This window comes from Trachurus trachurus, assembly GCF_905171665.1.
Source record: "Trachurus trachurus genome assembly, chromosome: 7".
In the NCBI taxonomy this organism is placed as follows: domain Eukaryota; kingdom Metazoa; phylum Chordata; class Actinopteri; order Carangiformes; family Carangidae; genus Trachurus; species Trachurus trachurus.
This window is the reverse complement of record NC_139901.1, coordinates 565,122-591,088: the sequence shown is the minus strand read 5'-3', so window position 1 is coordinate 591,088 and position 25,967 is coordinate 565,122. Positions and strand designations below refer to the sequence as shown.

Sequence of the window (25,967 nt, the reverse complement as noted above, 5' to 3'; positions counted from 1 at the left end):
AATAAAATATAAACAACTTAACAATTGAGGCGTGGTCATGATCTTTACAACTTATCATTAATTATAATCGATTTGTTTGGGACTCGAAACAAAAATCTCAGGACTTGGTTGGGACTTGAAAAAAAATCTTAGGACTTGGTTGGGACTTGACAAAAAATCTTAGGACTTGGTTGGGACTCGAAACAAAAATCTTAGGACTTGGACTTGACTTGGGACTTGAGAGCAAAGACTTGAGACTCTACTCGAGACTTGAGAGCAAAGACTTGAGACTCTACTTGGACTTGCAACATAGGGACTTTCTCCCACCTCTGATAATCACCTGTGTAAACAGCCACCATCAAGTAGTTGCTAATCTGCTTTGGGCAATGGGCATGATGCATGATGCCCATCAGCAACAAACCACAGTGCACTGGTCATTTGTCCATTATTATCAACAGACCTTGCAGATCTGGAACAAAGAACAAGAATCAGGTTCAGCTATAGACTACAATTAGCCTACAATTTAATGTGTAGGACACACTGAGCACTACACCTCCCCAGCACATATGCATCAACTTCTGTGTTGATAACGCTACTCAAGAAGCCTAAAAGGTGTTCACTAATCATTGGTCTTCACAGAAAGGTAAGTTATGAATTCAGTCTTGTTCACAAGAGGTGTGTGTGAAACAGGTGGGGAAAAATCGTTGTTGTTATTTGATTCTTGTTATTTACTGTAAAACACTAATGCAAATTAAATAGTAGTAATAGTACAAGTTTTGTCTTCGATAATTCAGCGTTTGTCAGTAACCTGTGTACGAGTGAAGATGGTGGACAAAAAGAGGGGAGACATAAGGTTTGAAAACAACCTGACTGTGAACACGGTTGTGTTTACACGGCGGTCCCAGTCCCAGTCCCAGTCCCACAGTGTGGACAGGAACAGCACGCTGGGCTGGGGCGAAATAAACATGGCAAGCAACCAAAACCCCCACCTGTCCTGAACATGGATCTATTATGGTCCTGAAGTAGGCACGGGTGGGCGGGGCTGGACGCTGCCGCCCGTAACCACGACAACGACCGCACGAGCCAGTCTGCGTCTTTAAAAGGTGTGGTGAGAGCGTGAGACAGACGGCCACTGAGAGCTACGTAGCTAATGAGCCATTACACAACTTCCTGGAGTGGAGGCATTTATCAGAGCTGGAGTCTGAGCCCTGGAAATTAGTACTGGACGTCAGATAAGCACGTAGACGGTGTCTACATTCATTTAGCACAAATACCCGAGCACAGCTCCTACACAGCGGGAACGAGCCGTTAGCCTCCTCTCTCTGACTCTGACAGTTAAGTTACCGTTAGCTAGATAACAACGCCTCCTGCTCCTGTGTGAAAATGGCCACAGATGAGCTCTCGTCCAAACTCAGCCGTCGGCTGCAGATCGAAGAAGGAGCCGAGGAAGCCGTCGCCGTGGACGCAGCCGGAGAGGAGAACGGCTCGGAGCCGGAGGAGAAAGCCAGCACGGCCAACGCAGACTCGGAGCTGGGAGCCAAGCTGCTCCGACGGGGGGAGCTGAACGACGGGCAGGGGGAGCACTGCCAGCCCAGCATGAAGGTGTTCAACCCCTACACCGAGTTCAAGGAGTTCTCCCGAAAGCAGATCAAAGACATGGAGAAGATGTTCAAAATGTGAGTGTGACAGGGTGGGTTCAGAGACATGGCTCCAGGCTACTGCTTCCCCTTTCTAATCTGAGATGAGTCAGTTGCTTGTGTCAGGGAAGTTTGCTCATATAAGGAAGTTGAGCTGGCATGTTGCTCATGTAGGTCACAAAAGAGCCAAAATTAAGTGATAATGTTTTATCATTCGTGTAACACCATTAACAAAGTAGCTACAACAGACTAACACAGTGTAGTATTGATTGAAGGAGATGGCCATTGGTCAGAAGCTGTAACGTTACACCAGCATGTGGAAGTGAGGACTGACTCAGGAACAGATGTTGAGAGCTGTCAGACATTATGAGATAACTGGTTAATAAGTGATCCAAGAAAACAGACTAATCAATAAAGAAAATAGTGTTTGCAGCTGTGCAGTCGGTTAGACCACAGATTTGTGTAGCTGGAGGGAATGCAGGGTGGGGACAGTTATGCAAGTGAGTGACAAGGAAATGAGATAACAGCAGCCTTTCATTGAGTGGAGAATTGTTCTCAGTTCAGGACCCGATGTGGTCTGAGGTTAACAGAGAAAACAGTTTGTTTCAAATCCACTGACCCTGTCTCTGGAGTCACCTTGTGCATGTGGACACGTGGTTGTATTCACTGTGCTATTGGTGCTGGTTAACCTGCTGGGAAGAAGAAGAATACACGAACTGTGACATTCCTGGGGTTGCTGGCTTTTGGAAAAGTTGAAGCTGCACACAGTGTTAGACACATTTCATTGCCCTGTCCTGAACCTGGGTCACAGCAAAGAGACCAGCTCACACAGCTAAAATGTTCACATTCCTCATATCAAACAAGGATTGTCACTCAGTCATTACTTCCTGTTTTCAGGTGAGACACATTTTCATAAAGCATCAGGAAGATGTTAAACATGACAGAATAAAAAGTTAATTCCCTACTGCAAAATTCAATCTACACCATAATAAAAAAAACTAAAAACGGTCGCACTGCATATTGTGTACCGTAATTAGAATACAGCTGGAATGGTTATTATGCATACGTAGTGCTATAAATGCAGTATGTGTGTCCCAGTTTGGATCCTGTAGGAATGACTGAAGGGACTCCATGGTCCCAGTGATGTGATTGGTCAGTAGTTGGAGGATGTCATTCAGGTGCTTTGAAGTGGACGTGCTCTGGGGCAGATGTAGTGCTGCTGATAGCCAGATACATACCATACAGGATGTTGTTGGCAACAAGTTACATGAAGGCGTTTCACTCACATTTGCAGCAGGTGTGAATTTAACCGGGTTAATCCAGCGCTGTGGAAATGTTTACGGTCACACTTTGTCGTGCACACGTTTGTGAATCTGATAGGAAGTGAGTGCTGCTGCCGGGGCGATGGAGGCCGGTTGCAGTGTGACTGCACAGTGAGTCAGGCTCAGCAGCTGAATGGCAGGAATTCAGGGTCAGTGTGCGTTTACCATGAAGCCTGCAGCAGCAGCAGCAGCAGCAGCAGTCAGTGTGGGTGGTAGGTGTGGTGAAATGAGCCTTGATTACATCCCTGCTGGCCACTTCCTCTCACATAGTGTTTTACTGAGACCTACAGTATGAAGTCCTGACAGAGTCCAGCCGTCTGACTCAGCTGGACAAATTAGGATAAAAAGGAAGTTACTGTTACGGTTACTAGCCACGATGCTACATCTGGTCTTCTGTTGAGGCATGTCGTCTTTTAAATCAGGTTGACACTTACGTTTTGTTTTTGCACGTCTGCAAAGTTGGAGCTGTTTCCATGGATGCTCTGCTCAGATTCTTGGGCTTCCTGGCATGTCCAGGCCTGTCCAGGTGGTTTAGCTGCACTACTTTGTACAGTCACTCTATGCACGGTCCCCTGCTAACGGTTCAGACCCAATCACACCTGGATGGTTTCAGCGTTAATCTTGTGAGTTACAGTTATTCAAAAAGAGTGTTGAAGGAAGTATCCCCCTAATTAAACAAATCAATACATGTCTAGAGATGATTAGCCTGCCTGTGTTTACTGCACAGTGTAACACTAAGTGACCCTGTCCAGTCACAGAGCTCCAGTGTGATTGGATCCAGTAGTGCAGCAGGGATGACGTCTAACTCCAGATGTTGCCATTGCTCTAGTTCCCTCCGCAAAGAGCCAACTGGATTTTAGATGAAACAAACTCACAATCACCAGAAATAAATGGCTAATCACAAAGGCTATAAATGAACTACACTATGGCCACATGACGTCAACCGCAGCACTACTGAGCTTCCTGTAATTGTAGTTTGATTTATCTCTGACCTTTTCTACAAAAGCCTACAACGTTAGTAGTGGTTGGGGGGGGGGGGGGGGGGGGGGTTTCAGACTTGGTCTAACATTTCTAACAACCTGTTGAGTGTCATTTAGACTCTAGTGAGCAATCACCCTTTTTAAAGAGACATAAAAATCACAACAGGGGGATTTACTGATGTATTTTATGTTGTAGATCAAAACGAAGATTAAATGAAAATGTCATCTAATAGAAACTATTTTAAAAACCCATTGACTTCAGGATGAAGGAGCCAGGAGTACTAAGTCATTTCCTGGTTTAAGGACTCATCCCTGACCGACTCTGATTTATACTGCAGTATAATATCAATATACTAGTGTGTGCATGGATAAATGTTCATTATAATTCCAGTTTAAATTTAAAAAGAAAAAGAACACAATTGTTGAATTCCTGCTTTGTCATTAGAAATATGTGACAAAGATTTTTTTCCCGCATACTGTTCACTTCGTCTGTTGTGCCGCTTGCTTGAAGTTCCAGTTGTTTTCACACCTTTATGCACCAGACCAGTCAGCACAGAGACGGTGTGAGTTTGAGGGCTGCTTGGGTTTGAGTAATAAAAACAAGAACCCTGGAGGAAAATGAACATCCTCCCTCCATGTGAAATCAAGCCTTGTCTCTTGGTTTTTGACCGAGGTCTCTTTAGAAAACAAATATTTTAAAATAGACCTGGACCGGTGCCAACCACTGAGAGCAAGATGGAAAAAGATGGAATTAAAAGGTCCTGTGCTCAGAGACTGGAGGAGGACAATGACTGAACAACTCATACTGATTGTTTCTGCTCTCTGTGGGAACAGGTGCAGATAACAGAGTGTGTAAATAAAGTCAATAACTGCATGATAACGATCAGTAGTCCCTCTATTGACTACAAAGCGAGTATACAGGAAGTCATTTACTTGTCTGGACATGAACTCTCTCATTGCCAAGTAGGAAATGCTCAACGATGAGCGCACGCTTCCTGTGGCTGAAGTGAGAGCAGAGATGACTGCAGCTGTTCTCTCAGCGCTAAGCAGCACCTGTCTGTTCCTTCCTCTGCTGACCAAACCTATGTTAGCACATCTTTGCACATAGATCAGGTTGAAGCAGAGGCAGAAAAATCTTCTTATTGAAAGTAGAAACCTTGAACAGGACAGGGTGTAGTAATAACACATTCTTAAAGGGATATTTCAACATTTTGGCAAATTCGGCTGTTGCCATAATCCCTATAGTCATAGCAATAGGTTCGTTACCTTTACAGTAATTGTCGGTTCAAGCTGCTTTTAAATCGGCGGAGCAGAGACATGAGCTGCTTAGCTAACGCAACGGAGGCTAATGGAATTTCCACGTTTCCCTCATCAAACTAAATACACAATCCAACAACTCCAAAACGCTCTGGTGGACAAGTTGTGACCTGACATTCACCACGCTATGAGATAATAACGTATAATTATGTAACATTACAACACATGAAGCAAATACTCAGAACTACTTGCCTTTGAAATCACTCACATGTATCACACACATGTTCCTGCTACCTCTAAAACAACTCTGTCTGGCAACGTTGTGTTATTATCTCATAGCGTGGTGAATGTGCAGGTCACAACTTGTCCACCAGAGCGTTGTGGAGTTGTTGGATTGTGTATTTGATGAGTTTGATGAGGGAAACCAAGAAATCCCATGAGCCTCCGTAGCGTAGCTCTGAGCAGCTCGCGTCTCTGCCCCGCAAATCGAAAAAACAGCTTGCACCGACAATTAAAGGTAATGAACCTACTGCTATGACTATAGGGATTACGAATTTGCCAAAATGTTAAAATATCCCCAGGGTTCGACAATAACGGTTGCCCGATTGCCCGGGGCAAGTAAAAATTACCGGCGGGCAGGTAGAACCTGCGCGGACTTGCCCGGTCGGGCAAGCACCGACTCAGATTTTATTATTTTTTATTTTCGGACTTTTTATGCATTTATTTTGAAAGGACAGCTGGAGAGAGACGGGGGGAGAGGGGGGGTTGACGCGGAGCAAAGGCACTGTCAGGTGGGATCGAACTGGGTCGCTGCAGCGGGTGCTCTACCAGGTGAGATAGGTACGTCGCTCGCGGCTCGCCGTAATCGGCGATTTCACCGAGCATTTCACTGACGGTGAGCGGCCTGACGCTGCTTCATTAACGCCGCCGCTGTTTCAGACTCGGGGCAGACGCACCGTTTAGTTACCATACCGACGAGCTAACGTGCCCTTTTTAGGTTATAATCCTGTTGTCAATAAACACACGTGGAGACGGCGCTACAACCAGGGGTGTGAAACATGCGGCCCGCGGGCCAAAACCGGCCCAACAGTGGGTCCAATCCGGCCCTCAGCAAGTGTGAAAATTTTAAATTGCACATATTTTTATCAAGAAATTTCAGGTGGTTCATAATATGTTTTGTAAAAGGATAGTTCATTAACTGTAAACATCTTAATAATGTACTAAAACAGAGGAAAAATAGAAATTTTAAAATATATGTATAGGCTATCATGATATTGTTTTACTGGTTAGGCCTACTTGAGATCAAATTGTGCTGTTTGTTACCCCTGAACTAAATTGAGTTTGACACACATGATTGGCTGTTTGCCTGTCACTGTTGTTTCAATGTCCCACATCCTTGAGTTTTACAGGGGCAACTCAATAAACTAGAGTAACATGGAAAAGTCTAGGCTATTTCCAGTAGTTCAAGTCAAATGGCCCCAACCAAGTATTGAGAGCATATAGATGGACATGAACATTTTCATATTCAAAATTATTTTTTAAATTGGTCTTTTCTAATATATATATATATATTTTTAGATACTGCATTAATACTGAAGCTAAATTGTCCACTGCAGCATGTGAATGCAATGAAAAGAATAAAATCTGATTGGAGGAGCCAGCTATCTGTTAAAATGTTGTCCAGGTTAATGTTTTAGCCATTAAAAGGCCCTTCAGTTCAAGATTTCAACTGTGATCGGGCATTAAACAGGTGGCTCACCTGTTCAGATAGGGCATGGAGGGTGTAACTGCTACTGGTCAAATAATGTGAAATAGCAGTTAATTTTACATGTCTGCAATGATTGCCATTTAAATGCAATTATAGATAATAATAAATACTGCTTTCTGAAGAAAGAAGTGTTGTGTAGTGTTGTGTATAGTCAACAGGAAGGATTTTAGTAAGATATAAGTCATGAGCGAAAGTATGCACCACACAACCAGAAAAAAAAAACCTAGGCAGGGCAAGTAAGAATTTAGATGGGGCAAGTAGATTTGAAAAGTACTTGCCCGACAGGGCAAGTACGAAAAAACCTTAACGTCGGACCCTGATCCCTTTAAAACAGAAAGACAATAATATGACAACTGCTATGAGTAAAAATAACACAATTGCGTAATAAGAATAACTGTAGCAGATGGCATTGAGCAGATCACGGAGTGACGAGGAGGAACACAACTGCAGAGAGAGCAAGCTGTGTGCAGATGGAGAGGAAGAGGAGGAGAGAGGACCTCGGTGCATCATGGGAAGTGCTGGCAGCTATGGGCATATAGCTGCTGGAGATTGGCAAGAATCTGGTGATGCAATAAGTTTTACAATCGTAATTCAATGAATGGTGATGTCTGACAGCAGCACACAGCAGTTCAATTCTTTATGAACAGATCTGCATTTGCATGTATCTCAGTCTGTCAAACATCCAGTCACAGTGCTGCTCTTTGTCCAGCTGGAGCACTTCACTCCCATCGGCTGTAAACCTCACTTATCTCAACAAGTGTTATATTGTCCTGAGCCAGCTCTGCATGCTGATACCGGTTGCTTCTATGTAATAATGGCTCTCTATTGTCCACATGGAGACAAGGTGTTAGTTCTCACTGCCTCCTCCACCACTGTTTCTCAGAGATGAACTCAGAGGTTTCTGACCGTGTGCCTGTGCTCTCACACTGTCCTGCTTTGTAGCAGCAGCAGCTGTGCAGCTCTTGTTAAATCAGCTGTGATGCCTGTGATACAATGGTGCTGGACGCCACAGAGAGAAAACACTGGGTGTAAATGAATGAAAGCCTTGGCAGAGAGATCAAATGCCGCTCGGCTAAAACGGTCTCTGGCCTGGGAAACAAACTCCAAACCCTTCTTCTTCTTCTTCCGTAAACACACCACCACCACTGGCAAAGACCTTTGGAAAGTACCCATGAAGGGAGGGGCCTGGGGGCCGCTGTGAGCACTGCATTCTGGTTAATGTATTTCTACTTTAAATATACAAGCTTCCTCTCAGGTTTCTCCGGCCACCAGGGTCGCAGTTAGTTGAAAAGTGTTGTGTTACGACACTTTTCAATATTAAAAAGACAAATAAATCTGATTGACAAGAGCTGTGACACTGTTTATGCAGAATCTTCTGCACAGATTCTCCAGGAAGGAAGAAAATCTATGAAAACATAACTTAACTCATCCACAGAACATACTTTTATTCTGTATCTCATTATATCTCAACAACTCAGTCTCCTTCTATCTTGTTTTTTCTACACTGGTTACTTTTTATTGTTATGTGTTATTATTCTACTCCACTTGGCCTCCCTTCCACTAAACCTGGAGGATGAGATGTGACTTGATCAGTAGACCTGATAGTAGCTGGTATCTCTTCCTCAGCCCTGTAGGAGCTGCAGGAAGTCGTCCACATTGGTCAGCAGAGCCAACAGATTCATGTTGGGTTCTTAAAGGGATAGTTCAACATTTTGGCAAATTGGCCCATTGCCATAATCCCTATAGTAGTGGTTCGTTACCTTTATTTGTCAGTGCAAGCTATTTTTAGAACGGCGGAGCAGAGCCGCCCGCGAGCTGCTTAGAGCTACGCTACGGAGGCTAATGGGATTTCTTGGTTTCTCTCATCAAACTCATCAAATACACAATCCAACAACTCCACAACGCTCTGGTGGACAAGTTGTGACCTGCACATTCACCACGCTATGAGATAATAACACAACGTTGCCAGACAGAATTGTTTTAGAGGGAAATTCATGCAAAACCGCTGATGCGCGTTCCCGTCGAGGGCAGTTTTTCATCAAGCAGTCAAGCTCAAGTGTATTTCCCTCTAAAACAACTCTGTGTGGTAACGTTGTGTTATTATCTCATAGCGTGGTGAATGTGCAGGTCACAACTTGTCCACCAGAGCGTTTTGGAGTTGTTGGATTGTGTATTTGATGAGTTTGATGAGGGAAACCAAGAAATCCCATTATCCTCCGTAGTGTAGCTATGAGCAGCTCGCGGCTCTGCTCCGCCGTTCTAAAAATAGCTTGCACCGACAAATAATTTGCCAAAATGTTGAACTATCCCTTTAACATTTGTTTAGTGGGAGTGGAAATGTTTAATTGTTGCATACAAAGATAAAACCAGGGTTAAAAACAGTACAGTGAAATGCAAAAACCAAGCGCACAACTGTTATTCATTGTTTAACAGGCTGCCTACTGCAGCTACACCTGGTGGAAGATATGGATTTTCCTTTTCTTCCCATGTAATGAAACACCTGTGTTCAGGTATGACGCTGGTAAGGACAACTACATCGACCTGATGGAGCTGAAGCTGATGATGGAGAAGCTGGGCGCTCCACAGACTCACCTGGGCCTGAAGAACATGATCAAGGAGGTGGACGAGGACCTGGACAACATGCTGAGCTTCAGAGAGGTGAGGGGAGACGGGACAGAGCCAGCTCACTTCAGTCAGAGACTCTGTCTTCATCCATGTGTCTCTGCTCTTCCTGTCCTCCTCAGTTCCTGCTGATCTTCAGGAAGGCAGCAGCAGGAGAGCTGTCTGAGGACAGTGGCCTCTGTGTCCTCGCTCGCCTCTCTGAGATCGATGTCGCCACAGAGGGAGTCAAAGGAGCCAAGACCTTCTTTGAAGCTAAAGTAAGTCAAATCTGAACGTGTACACGTCCCAGATTTACAAGGCAAAGAAGGACAAAAATACACACATTTTTAGTGATGACACACATCACTAGTGATGTGAAGCAATTCAAAGAGTGAAGTGTGTCTATTTTCTCCTTTCTTGCCTTGCCTTTGGCATGTGCTGCCCTATCAAGTGTTTTTGAATTCTCTGTTTTATGACAGTCAGTGCTGTGGGCTGAGTGTTTGAGAAGAGGACAATATGAATATTTATAGCATTTGGCAATTTCTTTGCTTTATGCCTTTCATTATCTGTAATAATGATAATGATAATAACAATAATGAAAATAATACCACTAGGCTGCTATGCTTTTTTAGTGCATTTTAGTTTTTTCTACCTGTATTCATACACATAGCATCAATCACAAATTCAGTTTCAGGTCAGGGGGGTGGGGAATGTTCTTTGCTCGCTTCAAGCCCTGACTCTCAGTGTTGTAGCTACAAAAACAGATTATCCTCCACTGACAACAGCTCTTTGGGATTCAGTTGTGCGTCTCAGTTCTTGGCTCCACCACCTGACCGCTGTGTGCTTCCAGGTCCAGGCCATCAACGAGTCCAACCGGTTCGAGGCCGAGATCCGCCAGGAGCAGGAGGAGAAGAAGAAGCAGGCCGAGGAGCAGAAACAGAGACGAGCCGCGTTCAAAGACCTGCAGTCGGCCTTCAAGTGACTACCTCTCTCCCCTCAGGACCCTCACTCTCTGTGCTGTACTAATGCTGTTAGTTTGTCAACGCTCTGTGTATGACAGTGGTAGACGTGAGTCAGCCACAGGCCCCAACATCCCAGACATGCTGATGACTAGTCTACGATGCAGTCGACTAGATACGCTATGAAAAATCACCACTGCCCATGCTTATGCAGATAATCGCTAAAAAATATGTACCATCATCTGTTAATGTAGCTCAGTCACACCTTCAAACATCCAAATACAAGCTAGAAAATACTGAGCTACATTAACAGATGACCACTACAGTTTTTACCCCCAAATCAGCTGTGTGGCCCCTGTGCTGGCACAGCAGGAATCACACACCCTGCCCCCCCCCCACCCCCTTCTCCATTCATATTTCATTATCTCACACAAACACACACACATACACACACACACACACACACTGTTGCAGCCGGCTGTTGTGATAAATGCACGTATTGCCTTGACCTGGCGACGGTGTTCGACCCACATTCAATTGACTTGATTGATTCCAGGGCTCATATGTCACAGTCACATGATCCGTGTGTGTTGAGTGGTGCTGTACATGTTGAGCTGACAGGTCAGTGGGTGTCCACTGACAGCTTTAACATTAGCTTCTTATATTAAAGGGATAGTTCACCCAAAATTCAAATTTCACTCATTATCTACTCACCCTCATGTCGATTAAGAGCTGTGAGAATTTTCAGAGTCCTCCGTTCAGAGTTACGGGGGGGGTCCACGCAGCAGTATTTGTCCATATAATGGTTGTCAATGGATACCAACTTTCTTCATCCAAAAAGACACACCAAAAAACATCCAAATAGCTCCATAGTGCTCGTCTGTAATGTCCCTCTTGTATTGAAGCCCCGACATGAGAAATTGTTCCGAAAAAAATTAAATAAGTCTATATTTTAAGCTTGTTTGTAGCGGAAGCTCCCAGTGTCTCAGTTCACTGCTCTTCCTGTGTCAGTGCAAATCTCGCGTGATTTGCACTGACCGGCGGAACAATTTCTCATGTCGGGGCTTCAATACCAGAGGGACATTACAGACGAGCAGTCTGCGGACCCCCCCCCACCCCCCGTAACCCAGAGAAGGAACGGAGGAGTCTGAAAATTCTCACAGCTCTTAGTTGACATGAGGGTGAGTAGATAATGAGTGAAATTTGAATTTTGGGTGAACTATCCCTTTAACAAGTGTCTGTCCTGTCAAACTCTGGTGGTTTTCCCCATCAGCTCTAGTTTTATTCACCAGCCTCACTGCTGAGATGTGACTGTCTCTAACCACAAGCTACTTCCTGGTTCAACAGGATTTCACAGTCATTTGGTTTAGACCTGATGGAAACAACAGCCACTCTGCGCCACACACACCGCGTTCTCATTCTCTGACCTGATGAACCTGCAGGATCACTACGGCACCGTGCCATTCCAGCAACTAAACCACAGCTTCCACTGCTTTTAGCCCCCCCCCCCACCCCTCCACCCCCCTGCTCCTCTCTCACAGTCTAACTAATGTGACTAATGTGAAATCCTCCTTCCTGAATTCAAACCAGCCTTGAATGCTAAACCGCTCATTCCCTGTGGGCCCTGGCTAGTTAGTGAGACCAGCTGCTGGGGCCTGTGTATTCTCTGTAATCAGGTAAATCTTTTTAGCTAAGGGATTTGCACATTTTGCACTTACTGGTCATTTGATGTTAGTGTGTTAATCAGTAGATAGTAGACTTCACTTTATGCCAATTGTTGACTTTATTTCAACATCGTCTTTGAGACTTTGTGTTAATCCTGAAGATTATTTGGTCGACAGTACAAGTATTAACACACCAGAGATTAGACAGGCCGTAGTTCATTTGGAATATAATCCAACAGCCGCACATGATGGGACCTTAAACCTGTTGGCCTTTAGTTGTTTTATCTGTTCAAACACCTATAAACTCATCACTTGGTTGAAGTGATTGTGATGTAACCTGGCGACGTAACGTGACCTCACCGTTCTCAGCAGCCGCTCCTTCTCTTTCCTCCTCACTTTACTTCCAGTCCAACACCACTCGTCCAGCGCGGCTCACTAGTTCCTTCACACGGCCACTGCGTCAGTTTGATTACAAATTTTAAATTTACAAATATACAGAGCTGTATTAAATGCATGTGTGGGAGTGAAAAGTAAATACTACTGAGTGTTTAATGTGTTGTAATGATTAAATTGTTTCAAATTGTTGTTTCCGGTATAAAATTCTACAAGAAAACCCCTGAGAAGTGAAACACTGTCATACGACACCATGATCTGACTTCTTTTAAATAAGATTACATCTTCAGGATTATCACTCAACATGTCCAGTCTTAATCTGATGACTTTAGTTTTTGTATCATGGCACACAACAATATAAATTCTTTTTATAAGAGATTTTTCTATCTAAATGCTTTGCTGTTGAGGAACTTTTGGATACTGTATAAAATGATATGCAAGTTACTGATCCTGCAGCGTCCGTCCACTCCAGGACGTCCCAGCACCCCGGTCACAGCCCAAACCTTCCTCATGAGCAACCGAACAAAGATTTCCTGACGGTATGAAATGCAGTTGTGATTTAGTCAGATCTATAATGTGTTTTTATATTTGTAGAGTACGATCTGTCCCCAGTCATTTCCTGTTGTAACTAAACACTGTCACATTTTGGATCGTAGTGTTGAGTTGTGTTGATGCAGACTCTCAGTGCCAGTGTTCAAAACAAACACCATTGGTGTTGTGTAGTTGTTGTTGAGCCCTGTTTCTATATGCAAACCCTTCACCGTCACATCTTGTCCCTCGTGATACCAGCACTGTGTTGTAGTGGAGGTGGAGGTATTTATTTCCAAGGTCGACGTCCCATTAAGCCTCATTGACAGAGAACAGCAACTTCAGTGTGCACACAGTGGAGTCCATGTGTTCTTCTACTGATTCATTCCTTCATGTCCTTATTTTTAAAGTGCCAAATGTTTAGACTACTGTCATTAAGTCCAGTTCAGTGGAGCTGTTCACTCCACAGCAACACAAGTGAATGGAGAGGGAGTAGATGATGGGATGCAGACATTCAGTAAGCTGGCTGGTTGGTATGCTCCATCATCTTCACTGTTGTCATGAATGGAGCTTCTCCTTGTTGCTGTGTCCTCGCTCACTGCTGATCTTCAGAAACTCAACTGTGAAGTGTGTTGAATGTGAAAACTTCACTGTGAGCTGGAGGGAGTGTGTGCAGCCTCTTCTCTATACAACATGATCAAAGAGGGTTGAACTACGTTTCCCTTCTGTATTTTTCATTTCATTCCCTTTTTTTTGTGTTAGTACTGGCGTTTGTATTGTCTTGTATGCTGATAACAAATGAGGAAATGTTCTAATACATCTTTATTTTAATTTTCAATAAAAATGTATCCTTTTGTCGCAGAAGGTTGTCTCATCATTGTCTTATTGTTCAGTGTCAAAGTGAGATCAAAGCCTATAGGTCTGAACAACTGGTCAAATCATGATTTTATAATCATAACAATGTCCGACAAAATCACCAAACACACAAACTAAAGACAAAGACTGAGCAATTATTTACTGTAGAAGAATACACTCAGATGTACAGGTATGTAAATGTACATACCTGTCCAGTGATAGTTTAATTGTATGAATCATAATTAGATGGGTTTGTGGGTTACAAGTTACAAATAAATCTTGTGAGCAGAACAAATGGTCAGAGTTAGAGTTTTATCGAAGGAAGGAGGCAGCCGACTCTGTCATTTGTAAACAGTAGAGCATACTGAGAAGCTTGACATAGATTTAGCTAACAACTAGTGAGAGAAGTTGAATGACAGCAAAGTTCCTAGAGAGAAATCTAAGTTAAAGGTACAATATGTAAGAAATCTAAAGCAACTGGCCGTAAAATCCTCCTAATATGTCACAGAGACTCAGGAATAATGTTCATATAACATGATGAACTCACCAACAACAGTACAGCCAGAGTATTCACATTAAAAATCTTTTTTTTGCAGACTGCAAATCATGTTTATGTTTTGAATTTACGTGTTGGCATGTTGCGCCACCTAGCCCTCTCTCCCAGTCACGGCGGCGTCAGTGGCATTTCACCCTCCGGTCTGCTGCACTGAGACTATCGCTCAAAACCACAGTTACAATGTAACCTATAGTTATTTATTTTGGTTTTATAGTGTAAAGTTTAACCGCCCTTGGTTTTTACACTTGTCCTACCCAAAGACCGCAGTGTGTGGTGACAACAAATGCATTTCCTGAGTGTGCTTTCACAGTGACTGTGACTTCCACAGAAATGTGAGTCAGTTAGAGAGGCAAAATTAACATTTAAAAAAAATCCATTGCATTTTATTTTAGGGCCCTGAACCCTGAATATTTGTTAACTACACAAAGAGGCCAAACTAATAAATGAATCAATATGCATACATAGGCTAAACGTATTATAGCCTTGGCCTCTGTGTAGATTTCCAGATGCCAGAGCCTGGTTGTCAGCTCGGACACTGACCCATCACATTCACATGTCACACTTAAATCGCAATAAATGGCCAATTTACAACCAGAAGCATATGTTTCCCATCCATGACTTCATCATAGGACATAGAAGACTGGAGTCACAGGTGATGTCAGCTCACTGACAGTGGTGCTGGTTCCACTAGGTGGAGCTGTGACACAGCTGCTGCTTTCACACACTCAACTGGCTACATACAAAATGAAATACTGTCTAATAATTACAATTGTACTAATGACAATTGTAATAACTTATATTTACTTACATTATTATCATTATCATTGTTTATTCTAATAACATATTATACCTATTATATATAGGTCATACCTATTATGATAATAATTACTGCTTCAAGCCTATTTTTTAGGCCTTTTCTCGAAAATTGCATATCCATAATAAAATTAGTATATCTCTGCAACCACAACGTCTATTTGAATACTTTTGGTGTCATAGTAAAGGGAAAAAATTGAGGAATTGCTCAGATGTGTAAATTTCAGTATATGTGTTACTGGTGAAGAGTAAATGAAGATGACACACAGTAAAAATTAAATAAAATTAATATTTGCCTAAAAAGAATTGATGAGTGTCCTTTAGAATAATGCTATCCAAGCTCAAACCCTCTATAAAATCATTGTACAACATATGAACATTGTCTCTGCAGTGGTTGATTCTGATTAATTGAAGCAGGACAAAATTATTGAGATTTTACTACAAAATATTCGGGCGAACTTTCCAAAATGTCCATTTTTGGCACAGCTTGGAACCACCTGCTACTATAAACCATTGTTTAATCTTTATTTTCACACAATTTGCATAAACTAACTGAAAAAGAATCAACCGGGACTAAATAACAACTACTTTCCAGGCCCTCTGTGTCCCTCTGTGTAAATCTGCACTGAGAGCAGCTTATTTGGCTGCATTTGCGCCAGGCTCTATCTCTGCAGCGGATTGGTTGATTCGAGTGATTGACAACTCATTCGAACCGAATGAGGCTAGACCCACGTTGATGTGATTGACAGCACTGGCAGCCAATCAGAATAAGAAGTCTTCTCATGAGCCAATCAGAATCAGCAGAATCCACGCGCAGGCTGTTGTGTGCCCGCGCTCGTAAAGGTTCCGCAGCTCCTAAAGCCAGTCCGGACCATAATAGAGTGCCAACGCGGAAGCAGGAAGTAACGGCCTCATGGGTCCTCAATTCGAAAAAAAGGCTCCATAGAAATGAACGGGACTCCAAGATTTATTTCGTGATCCGTTTGAATTGTACCATGACAAAAAAAATATGTCCTCTACCTGTTTAAAACATCACGTTTCATGCCGAGAAATCAGCAGTTTATCGTAAAACGGCAACAGAAGAATGTATTTTGTGTGACGACGCTCTGCGGACTACAGATCTGGTGTCCCACAAAAAATACGTCACCAACTGACACGGGAAAGGGCGGCATTTGGTGTGTGACGTCACCTACGCGACCTGTAGTCTTTCTGGTTACGGATTCTTCTGAATTTTATTTTACAATGTGATGATGTTTTAAACAGGTAGAGGACATATTTTTTTGTCATGGCACAATTCAAACGGATCACGAAATAAATCTTGGAGTCCCGTTCATTTCTACGGAGCCTTTTTTCGAATTGAGGACCCATGGGGCCGTTACTTCCTGCTTCCACTTCGGCACTCTACATCCATGGTCCGGGCCGTTTTAGATGTAACACCGGTCAAAGTTCAAGCAAAGGTAAGAGGAAATGTACAACCATGTTTTGGCCAAGCAGTGTCTGTGTTTGCTGGACTTTGCTGGTTTTCTCTTCTCTCTCTGCCGTGCTGCTGCCTGCTAGCTTCTGTGTAGCTTCTGTGTAGCCGCGGCTGCTGTATCGTTCCAATCTTTGTAGCGGCTCTTTCACATGAGCGGTAGCTGATGTGTTTTGCATAATGTACAGTAGGATAGGAGCCAGAAATGTGGCGACTGGGTCCACACAGAGGTGCTTCATGAAGTTTGATGTTTAGTTGTGTGTTTGAGTAGTGTTTGGGCTGTGTTTGGGTCATATAAACATTGTTTTTACACGCTGTAGCCCAGCTTCTGCTGTTTAATTTGACATAATATGACCAGCTATATTCCCTCAGTGCAGTGGTGGCTCTGTGATTGTTCTGCATATGTCCCATATGGGGGACACTGGTTTTACAGCCTTTAAATACATCAGGTTGCATCTGACTCTGGGTCTCTGTAATGACTACAGTTGCTCTATTTAAGAACTGCTCTGTTGTTGCCGTATTAATCAACAATCAACTATTGGCTGAGATCAAAAACCTTGGATTCTTCACCATTCTCCCACCCCACAGCCCCCCTCTGTTATTATTATTTTTTTTATTGTGGAAAAAACAAAACAGACAATACAGTGAACATGCATTGATGACTTACAATGACATAAAATGTGAAATTAGGTGTGTGTGTGTGTGTGTGTGTGTGTGTGTGTGTGTGTGTGTGTGTGCGTGTGCGTGTGTGTGTGTTTGTGTAAGTCAGTTATGATATATTCTATAAATGGTGATCATAATAATGGTGAAAAAGAGACTTAGTGGATAATAATAGTGACTTTGGTCATAATAATACTATTGGGGTAGAGGAAAAAAGCGAAAACAAAGATTGAAAACATAAATGAAAAAAATAAATAAATAAATAATAGAAAACAAATAAATGACAATTGTGACAGCAATAACTCAACAGCGATAACGACAAAACCAAGCGAGCAAACAAACAAACAGAACAACAGGAAAAAGTAAAAAATAATAATAATAGTAACAGCGATTATTCTACAGTGTAGGGGAGAGGTAGGAACCAAAGGTACAGGAGCGGTTTGGGAGCGGAGGTGAAAAAAAAAAAAGTAAAATAGAATCAAATTTTGGATGGGGAGAAAGATAAATAAATGGAATATGAATAAATGATAAAGTAGGTAATGATAATAAAATAGAATACAAATAATAAAAATTACTAATTAGAAAATCAATTTGAACAGCGGGGCATTGGCCCGTGGTCCCCCATCCCCACCTCCCCCCAGCAATACCCCGCCCCACCGCACCCAGCCACCCCAGAGCACCAGCAGCAGCAGCCCGCCTCCCTGCTTAGATGGGAAGGTTTTGTTTTTGTTTTGTTTTTTCTTCTTTTTTTTATTTTTATTTATTTATTTATTTTTATCCTTTTTTCCTTTCCTTTTCTTTCCCTTTTCTCCTTTCTTTTTCCTCCTCTTCTTTTCATTTGTTTGTGTGTGTTTGTGTAGGGCATTAAAAGCAGAGTGCGTGTGGTGCATTAAAAACTAGGTAGGTGATGATGTATAGTGCTTTGTTTGTTTTTGTTGTAAGTTGGTTGTCAGAAGGGAAGTGGGCCGTACAGCAACTGCCTGAGCGGAGATGGGCATGAGCGGGCATGCCAGAGGGGAGGGCTGGGGGGGCCTCTGTTAGAGGCTCTATGTGGTCCCAGCCCTGAGCTGAAAACATCTCCACAACATCCTCTCAAATGCTCAAATGAGGTAACACACAGTAAAGAACAGAGAAGTGAATGCATAACTGTGATGGATTTGATATTTACAGAAGGCTGGTGTGTTTTGAGAGTTGACCAGTGACATCATAAAAGTTGCATAAGTCATAGAGCAGGTGACAGCTCTTGTTGGTGTGTGTCCTGTTGGTCAGAGAGAGTGCCACACTGAGGCCTCTCAGGTAACACTACTCTGACACACACTGATACTCTGTAGTATCAGTAGTATCAGTGTGTGTCTGCTCCACACGATGGCTAATGTTGTCTGACAGCAGCCTCATGACGGACCAGGACCACTCAGGTAGGACTCTGCTGTCTCTACATTCTGCTGTGTAATCTCATGCTCATTGATCAGGATATTATTGAGCTGTGCAGTGTTTTTTTTTTTTTTAGAGTGAACCATTCATTCATTATAAATATACCGTAGTAGATATTCATAATATTATCAAAGACAAACCAAGAGAGCAGCTTCAATTCTCCTTGGAGATTCATACTGTGTTCTTCATCTCCATAGTTGAATTCCTGTCATGTAGCCAGACTCTCACAGTTTCTACATTGATGTAACCTGACCCCAGGTCTGTCCTCCATCCTCTGCTGTTCAGTGAGCTCCATGGTCGTTTTGACTGAATCTCTGTCTCTGTGTCTTTACCTGCTCTCTGGTGAATCACGTTCATGTGAAGCTGCTCACTGACACAGATATTGTGAAGCTTCTTGTGAACTCAAAGGTTCCTTTGGCCTATTGTGGACCGTGTTTCCACTCCCAGGAAGATCATTCAAGTCAGGCTGATACAGTATATGTAGAACTAGTGGAGGTACAGTAAAGGAACTACACAATCAGTTCTGACACCGAATCTCTGAAAAACAACAGTTTACCAGCTGTGGCCTTTTAAAGATAGTGGGTGAAATAAAACGCAGTGAGCACTGGACCAGGCTCAGGAATGTTCAGCACCGCAGACCACACCCCCTGAAGTTCCTCAACCTTTGAAAAGTGCTACCGCTGGACCGGGGACAGTTTTTGGAGGTTGAGGTCGGAGGCTGAACACTAGATTTATCCTGTTTCCTGCAATTGAAACATGCCTCTTAAGTTCCCCTTAAAAGAATAGTTCACCTAAAATTCAAATTGCATGTTGACTAAGGGCTGGGAGAAGTTTCAGAGTTTGTATTTGCGCCGGCGTCAGTGCGATTACTGACGCCGGCGCAATCTCGCGAGATTTGGACGGACCAGGAAGAGGAGCTTCCGTTACAAACAAGCTTGAAATATAGACTTATTTCATTTTTTTGGGAACAATTTCGCATTTCGGGGCTTTAATACAAGACGGACATTACAAACGAGCAGCATGGAGGTATTTGGATGTTTTTTGGTGTGTCTTTTTGTTACGAAGACAGTTGGTATCCATTTGTTAGTTACCGTTATATGGACATGCACTGCTACGCCGAGACCCCCTGTAACTCAGAGAAGCCACGGAGGACTCTGAAACTTCTCCCAGCCCTTAGTCCACATGAGGGGGAGTAGATAATGAGTGAAATTTCAATTTTGAGTGAACTATTCCTTTAAGGTTTCTTAGTGCAAGTTCCTGAGGTTTGAACCACCATGACACTGTCATCCTATAAGAGCAGTTTCGATCACACAAAAGAGTTTAATTTACTCACAAAACTAGCAGGGGGAAACACTGGCCCACAGGGCAGGACATGGGGAGAAATGACGGCAATCAGACAAAGACAAAGGGACACACTGAGGCTAAATACACAAGGGAAGACACAGGTGCAATCAAGATAGGTGAAACACATTAGTAATCAAACGGGCAGGAAAACTTAACAGGAAGATAGGAGTAAGACTTCAAAATAAAACAGGAACACAGGGAATGAAAGATACGTAACACTAAGACATTGTGTCCCAGTGTCTTGTCTTAGTGTTAGGAACCTGACAGGAGAGAAGGCTGAGCGCTGTCTCTGTCTCTCTCTCAGCAGCTGTCCAGCAGCAGCAGCAGCAGCAGCAGCAGCAGCAGCAGCAGCTCCATGTTAGCTCATCAGCTGCCTCCATCCACCAAACGTCAGAGAAGCTCCTTCTGTCCACACCATCCCACCCCCGTCCCACTGAGTCAGCTCAACTCTAGGCCATCATGTCCATCAGTGGTTCGTTACCCGGCAACAGCACTCACACACAGAGGAAGATCCAGCTGAACAACACTCATCCACAGGGCAGCAGTCACAGAAAAGGTCAGTTCAACACTTTAAAGGGACATTGTGTAAGTTCTCCCGTTATCTATTCACGAAAATCGGTTATTACGTTCAAAAGTCTGTTTTTCATTAATCAGTAACCCCCCCATCAACAAAGTGAAGTGTTCTTTTCAGCTCTGAATGAGCCGTTCATATCATTCATATCTCCATGGAGCGGGTAAGCTCGGTGCTGCTGCCATGTGGTGTCTCCATGTTTTTACGTTCAGTGGCAGCGTGACGGTAGGAAACCACGGAAACTCAGCGGAGACACCGGAGCTGTCGGCTCAGGTCCAGGTGGCGTCTGTAAAAAGTCACCGTGGTAACGCAGTGAGGACTGTGAGGTGCAGTCGGGCAGAAGGCCCGGTCGGTAACAAACCAGATGTCATTTTAGTCACAGAAGTCAAGAGAAAGCCGGTAAAACGTGGGTCAGGTAAACAATACAACATCGCCATGACAACATATTGTCACATGTTTTGTTTTGCCTCGTGCTGATGGGCCACTTGTTTACATAGAGGCTTGTTTATGCCGTTACCTGCAGCGGCTGTCGTCCGTCTGCCATCTAACCGATTTCACGTGAATGCAGCATGAAAAATACGACTGAGTTGCTTGCGATCTACAACCGCACCGCTAGATGGGAGTAATTCTTACACAATGTACCTTTAAGATCCCAGCAGTTGAAGCAGTTATATTCATGAGCCACCTCCTCTAGGTCAAACTCTTCATCATCATCATCATCATCATCTGAGATGAGTTTGACCTGGTTCCTGGTTAATGAAATGTCAGTCTGTGGCCAACAAATCCTGTACGGAATCTTTAATTCACACTTTCTGCATGACAGACATCAACACAGACTGGCATCCACTCTCTGATCGCTTCATTAGGAACATCACACTAACATTCCTCCTCTGCTCTCAAAAGCTTTTGCAGATTTTTTTCTTTTGCGCTGCTCCCATATGATTGGCTGATTGGATATTTGCAAAAGGTATATAGGGATTGCTAACAAAGCGCTAAATTTCAAATGCACAGAGGATGACAAAAACTACGGAAGAGGATTAGGGATTCTGTAAGGAAAAAAAGTGAGTTCTGACTTTTTCCTCAGAATTCTGACTTTTTTTTGTGTGTTAAAAAGAAAAAGTCTCTGGAGCTCTGGAGATTTTTTTTCTCCAACCCCCCCCCCAAAAAAAAAAAACAGCAGCCCTAATCCTCTTCCATACAAGTCCTATGTTTGAATACATGTTTTAAAAAATGTTTTGTTGATATTGATATTCACTGAAGAGAAGGTGGATTAGATATTATTTCCAGTGTGCAGTTCAGTGAAGAGCAAACTGAGTTAATGAAGGTCACAGAGCTCTCAGCTCAGTAGGATTATTAGTTATGAACACACTTCATGTTGGTAATTAGTCCACAAATTACAATAATAATGATCACTGGACACCTAATAATTGAAATTTGTTTTGTTTGTGTGCTGAGTGATATGCAATTTTATTTTTCTGTCAAACCAATAAGAACAATTAAATCGGATACAGCTGCCATTGTTTTTTCTATTCATACTTGAACACAAAGTGTCAAAAATTGATCATAAAAAAAAAAGAAAAAGAAAAATTAAATCCAGATTTAGATTAGAAGCTGGACTCAGATTGGATCCCTACGTATGAAGTGTTCCGTGGTGTACTGATGTTTTTGATGTGATACCTTACTCAGATAATGGAGTCCGAGCTGAGGCCTGTTCAGGTCATTCAAACCCCATCAAGAGCTTGAGGACTCACAATGAGCTTCACAAGGAACTGATACTGGCCCATAAGAGGTAGGTACCATACAGCAACTAACTGCTCTCATCCTTTCTAAATTATGGATGGGTAACCTCTCATGTGGAGTCATTACAGACGTTATTCTTTTGTGAGATGAGGACATTAAATTCAGCATTTTGTGGGAATTAATTTGCTTCGGTGTCCATCGTCAAAATGCATCTAATTCCTCTCTCCTGTCATTCTCCTCTGAAGCAGCTCTCATTAAGAATACATGAGAGTCTCTTTCTCTTACAAAGTTGCAATCATACACCTTCTCTCCATGCTGCTGCAGTCCTTCAGGCCATGGAAACCTGAAGCAGTGTAAAGTGATATGTTACCTGGCTCCACCACTGGCTTGTCCTGATAGCAAACAGAGCACCAGTGAAAGCTCAGGATCTGTGTCCTGACAGTTTACAAAGTTCATACTGTAGCAGGAAAGGTTTTCAACAAAACAAACACAAATCTACTGTCAAACCTTATGTTTACAATATACAATACAATATTACTTAGAAATTAGACTCACCACCTTGCAGTTGTCTGCTTGCAACACTCATTCTTCTTTAACCAGCATCATCCAGAATACCAACCAGCTGGTGACATTTGGTCATAATTGAAAGAAAAATGCCTAAAAGGTTTTCTGAGGCCATTGTGGCCTTGACCTTTGACCTTTAGCAACCAAAATTTTATCAAATCATCCTCAAGTTCAGGTGAACTTTTCTACCATATTTGAAGAAATTCTCTCAAGTCATTACAGAAACATTCACAAGGCCAAAACTGTATTTTTGTGAGGTCATAGTGACTTTGACCTTTAACAATTTAAGTTTTTTCTCAAGTCCAACTAGAAGTTGATCTGAAAAAAATTCCCCCAAAGGTGTTATGGACATATTATATAAGGGCCCAATTGTGTTTTGTGAAGTCACTGCACCCTTGACCTTTGATCCCCCAGATCTGATCTGTTTATCCTTGTGTTCAAGATTGTGTCAAAATCAACCACTCATCTCTTTATAGTCCATTGTATAAAGAGTCTAGTAGTTCTGTGCTGATGTACAGAAGATGTACAGTCGTGGCCTATGTGCAGGTTTCCTTAGTAACGCTGAGACCAAACACATTCCAAATAAAAATCTGTATTATAAAATGACAGCAATGTAAGGGTAAATTATGTTGGTAGATAAAATGAGTTGGAGATATGAACATTTAAATATTCATATTTAAAGTTTAGCTGTTACTGTGTCAGCTGAAGACACAAGGAACCATTTAGATAATATGTAATGTAATCACAGAGGCATATTCAGCAGTAGATACAATACGTGATTAGTGTAAGGGAGCAATTGGGCTGAGTGGGGTGAAGCTCTTCCAGTCATTTCAGCTTCGACAAATCTCTACACTGCTGTACATTCTTAAACCACCTGTCTTGTGACTTTGCTACTCAGTCTAACTCCAGCTGTCTCTTCTCTTCCTCTACGGACTAAGGGGTCTGGCTCTGAGCAGCAGATCTGAACTTCAGCAGGTCCTGGAGAGGAGGAAGAGGGTGCAGAGTGACCAGGAGGAGGAGGGACAGAGCCGGACTCCTCTGGAGGACGTGCTGCTGAGACGTCAGCAGAAACAACATGAGGTAATAGATTTTATTTCAAGACTATAAGGTTATTAACAATGGCAGAAACTCTTCATGTGGTCTTGTTATTCAGATGGACACTTGCTGGACTGCCTTCCCTGTCCCTCAACACCAATCAACAGTATGAGCTGTGTTCAGAGTGAGGCAGGTTTCAGATCTACTTTAGCACAGGCTGACTTCACCACCATCTGGTCACAGCAGCTCCATGGTTGGTCCTCTCCCTGTCCACAAGGATGACGATACAGCCTGACATGAAACCCCACCATGCCAAAATAGGAGTTTTAGGTGGTCACATTTTTCATCTGTTACAGACTGTGTCGTCAAGAAACACTTAAAGGGACAACGAGGAGTTTTGGAAAAGCGAAGTGTTTTCACACTACATTTATGAGCCTCCGCACCGTGAAATTCTTTGACCGGCGCAAGACAGACTCATGTTTTCATTCATCAAGAATTAAAGTCAGAGGTTGGAAGACGATCACATACCGTCGTAGTTCCCACCATAAACGGCGATTCGGCGGCGTTATTCTCATGACTCGCCACGAAACCGAAAGTAAAGAAACGCTGGTCGGCTCGCCCAGCATTTCCACCACCACTAATAATAACAAAATAACCATAGAGACAAAACCATATATTTATCGAAAATGGCCCATTAACAAGTGGTAACGTAGATTCATCCACATTAATATGAGACTTTTTTATTGTCGCGGAATTTTTCGTTCTGCCGATGGAGAAACTCCTCGATGTCCCTTTAAGTCTGGAGAGCAACAATCAAGTCTCATAACAATAAATAAAATACTAAATAGCCACAGTTAGAATAAAAACAATAAAGCCAGAGATGAATGGTAGGATATTAATAATTTGGTAAAAAAAAAAAAAAAAAAGGCTAAAAGCGAGTAAAACACCAAATTAAAGTTGAGGTAAAATAGATACAGAAAAAAAAGGATATATAAATATATAAAATATAGGATATTAAAATGAAAATAATGGCGAAATGGAGAAACAGCTCGGAATGTATTTAATAAATAAATAAATAGAAAAACAAACAAACAATATAAAAAGCCTGCCTTAAATGGTGGATCGTGACTTTGTGTCTAAAAAAAACATAATATACACAGTGTTAATTCCCATACGTCTCACTCTTGCCCTAGTCATGAAGTAAAGATCTTTGTGGTCTTCTCTCTTGTCAGAAGGAGAAGGAACAAGAGGAGAAGGTCCGAGAGGAGGCCCAGCTGATGGAGTTTGTCAGAGTCCGACAGAACCTCAGAAAGATCCACTCAGTGATCCAGAACAAGACTGCACATTTCTGAGACACGAGGGAAGAATCCAGCAGAACATCTACTGCCCCTGGTGACAACATGGATGGAATGCTGGCTACTATACTTATGGAAACAGTCTGCTTTATAGTTATACAAACTAATGTCATCTGATGCTTTGTGTAAGTCAAATATTTGTAAGTGATCTGGCTTCATATAGTAGTTGTTCTATCAGTAGTACTGTATATTGTGGATACCTGATGTCCTTTGACTTGTTGAAGTCATTATTGTGAAACTATGTCAAAAATAATTTTATCATTTACTTCTTATTAAAATACTGACATTTACTATTCAAATGCCAGAGTGGGACTTCAAAAAACACTGATGCTACCTTGAACACAACATACTGCTGTCATGATAATACTTGCAGCTAGCTGGTAGCTGAAGGCAAACTGACATCACAGTCTGACGGGGGCTTGAACAGCCTCCAGAGGTCTGGCAGGATGATCACAGTGAAGGATCAAATATAAAGCAAGAGAAG

The 25,967-nt window shown here is 42.6% G+C and overlaps 2 protein-coding genes across 3 annotated transcripts in view; both read left to right on the top strand.

Moving 5' to 3' along the window:
* The first annotated feature begins 1,146 nt into the window (after positions 1 to 1,146).
* The window catches only part of efhd2 (EF-hand domain family, member D2), a 54,427-nt gene continuing 29,606 nt past the window's right edge, over positions 1,147 to 25,967 (top strand). The window contains exons 1-4 of one of the 2 annotated variants that reach the window (XR_014595522.1): positions 1,147 to 1,655; positions 9,454 to 9,601; positions 9,688 to 9,822; positions 10,395 to 11,178. Coding sequence is in view for 1 of the 2 variants with exons in the window: in XM_083976042.1 (XP_083832168.1) it covers positions 1,363 to 1,655; positions 9,454 to 9,601; positions 9,688 to 9,822; positions 10,395 to 10,526 (708 nt within the window). In the remaining variant the exon portion in view is untranslated. Of the gene's footprint in view, positions 1,656 to 9,453; positions 9,602 to 9,687; positions 9,823 to 10,394; positions 11,272 to 25,967 lie in introns of those variants that run through there. The other variant, XM_083976042.1, reaches the window with a different exon arrangement.
* LOC310988888 (protein FAM107B) lies at positions 20,678 to 25,480 on the top strand (the record flags this gene model as incomplete). Its single annotated transcript, XM_083975692.1, has 4 exons — positions 20,678 to 20,774; positions 22,476 to 22,578; positions 24,026 to 24,173; positions 25,361 to 25,480. The coding sequence occupies 4 exons, from the start codon at positions 20,678 to 20,680 to the stop codon at positions 25,478 to 25,480; spliced, it is 468 nt and encodes a 155-aa protein (XP_083831818.1).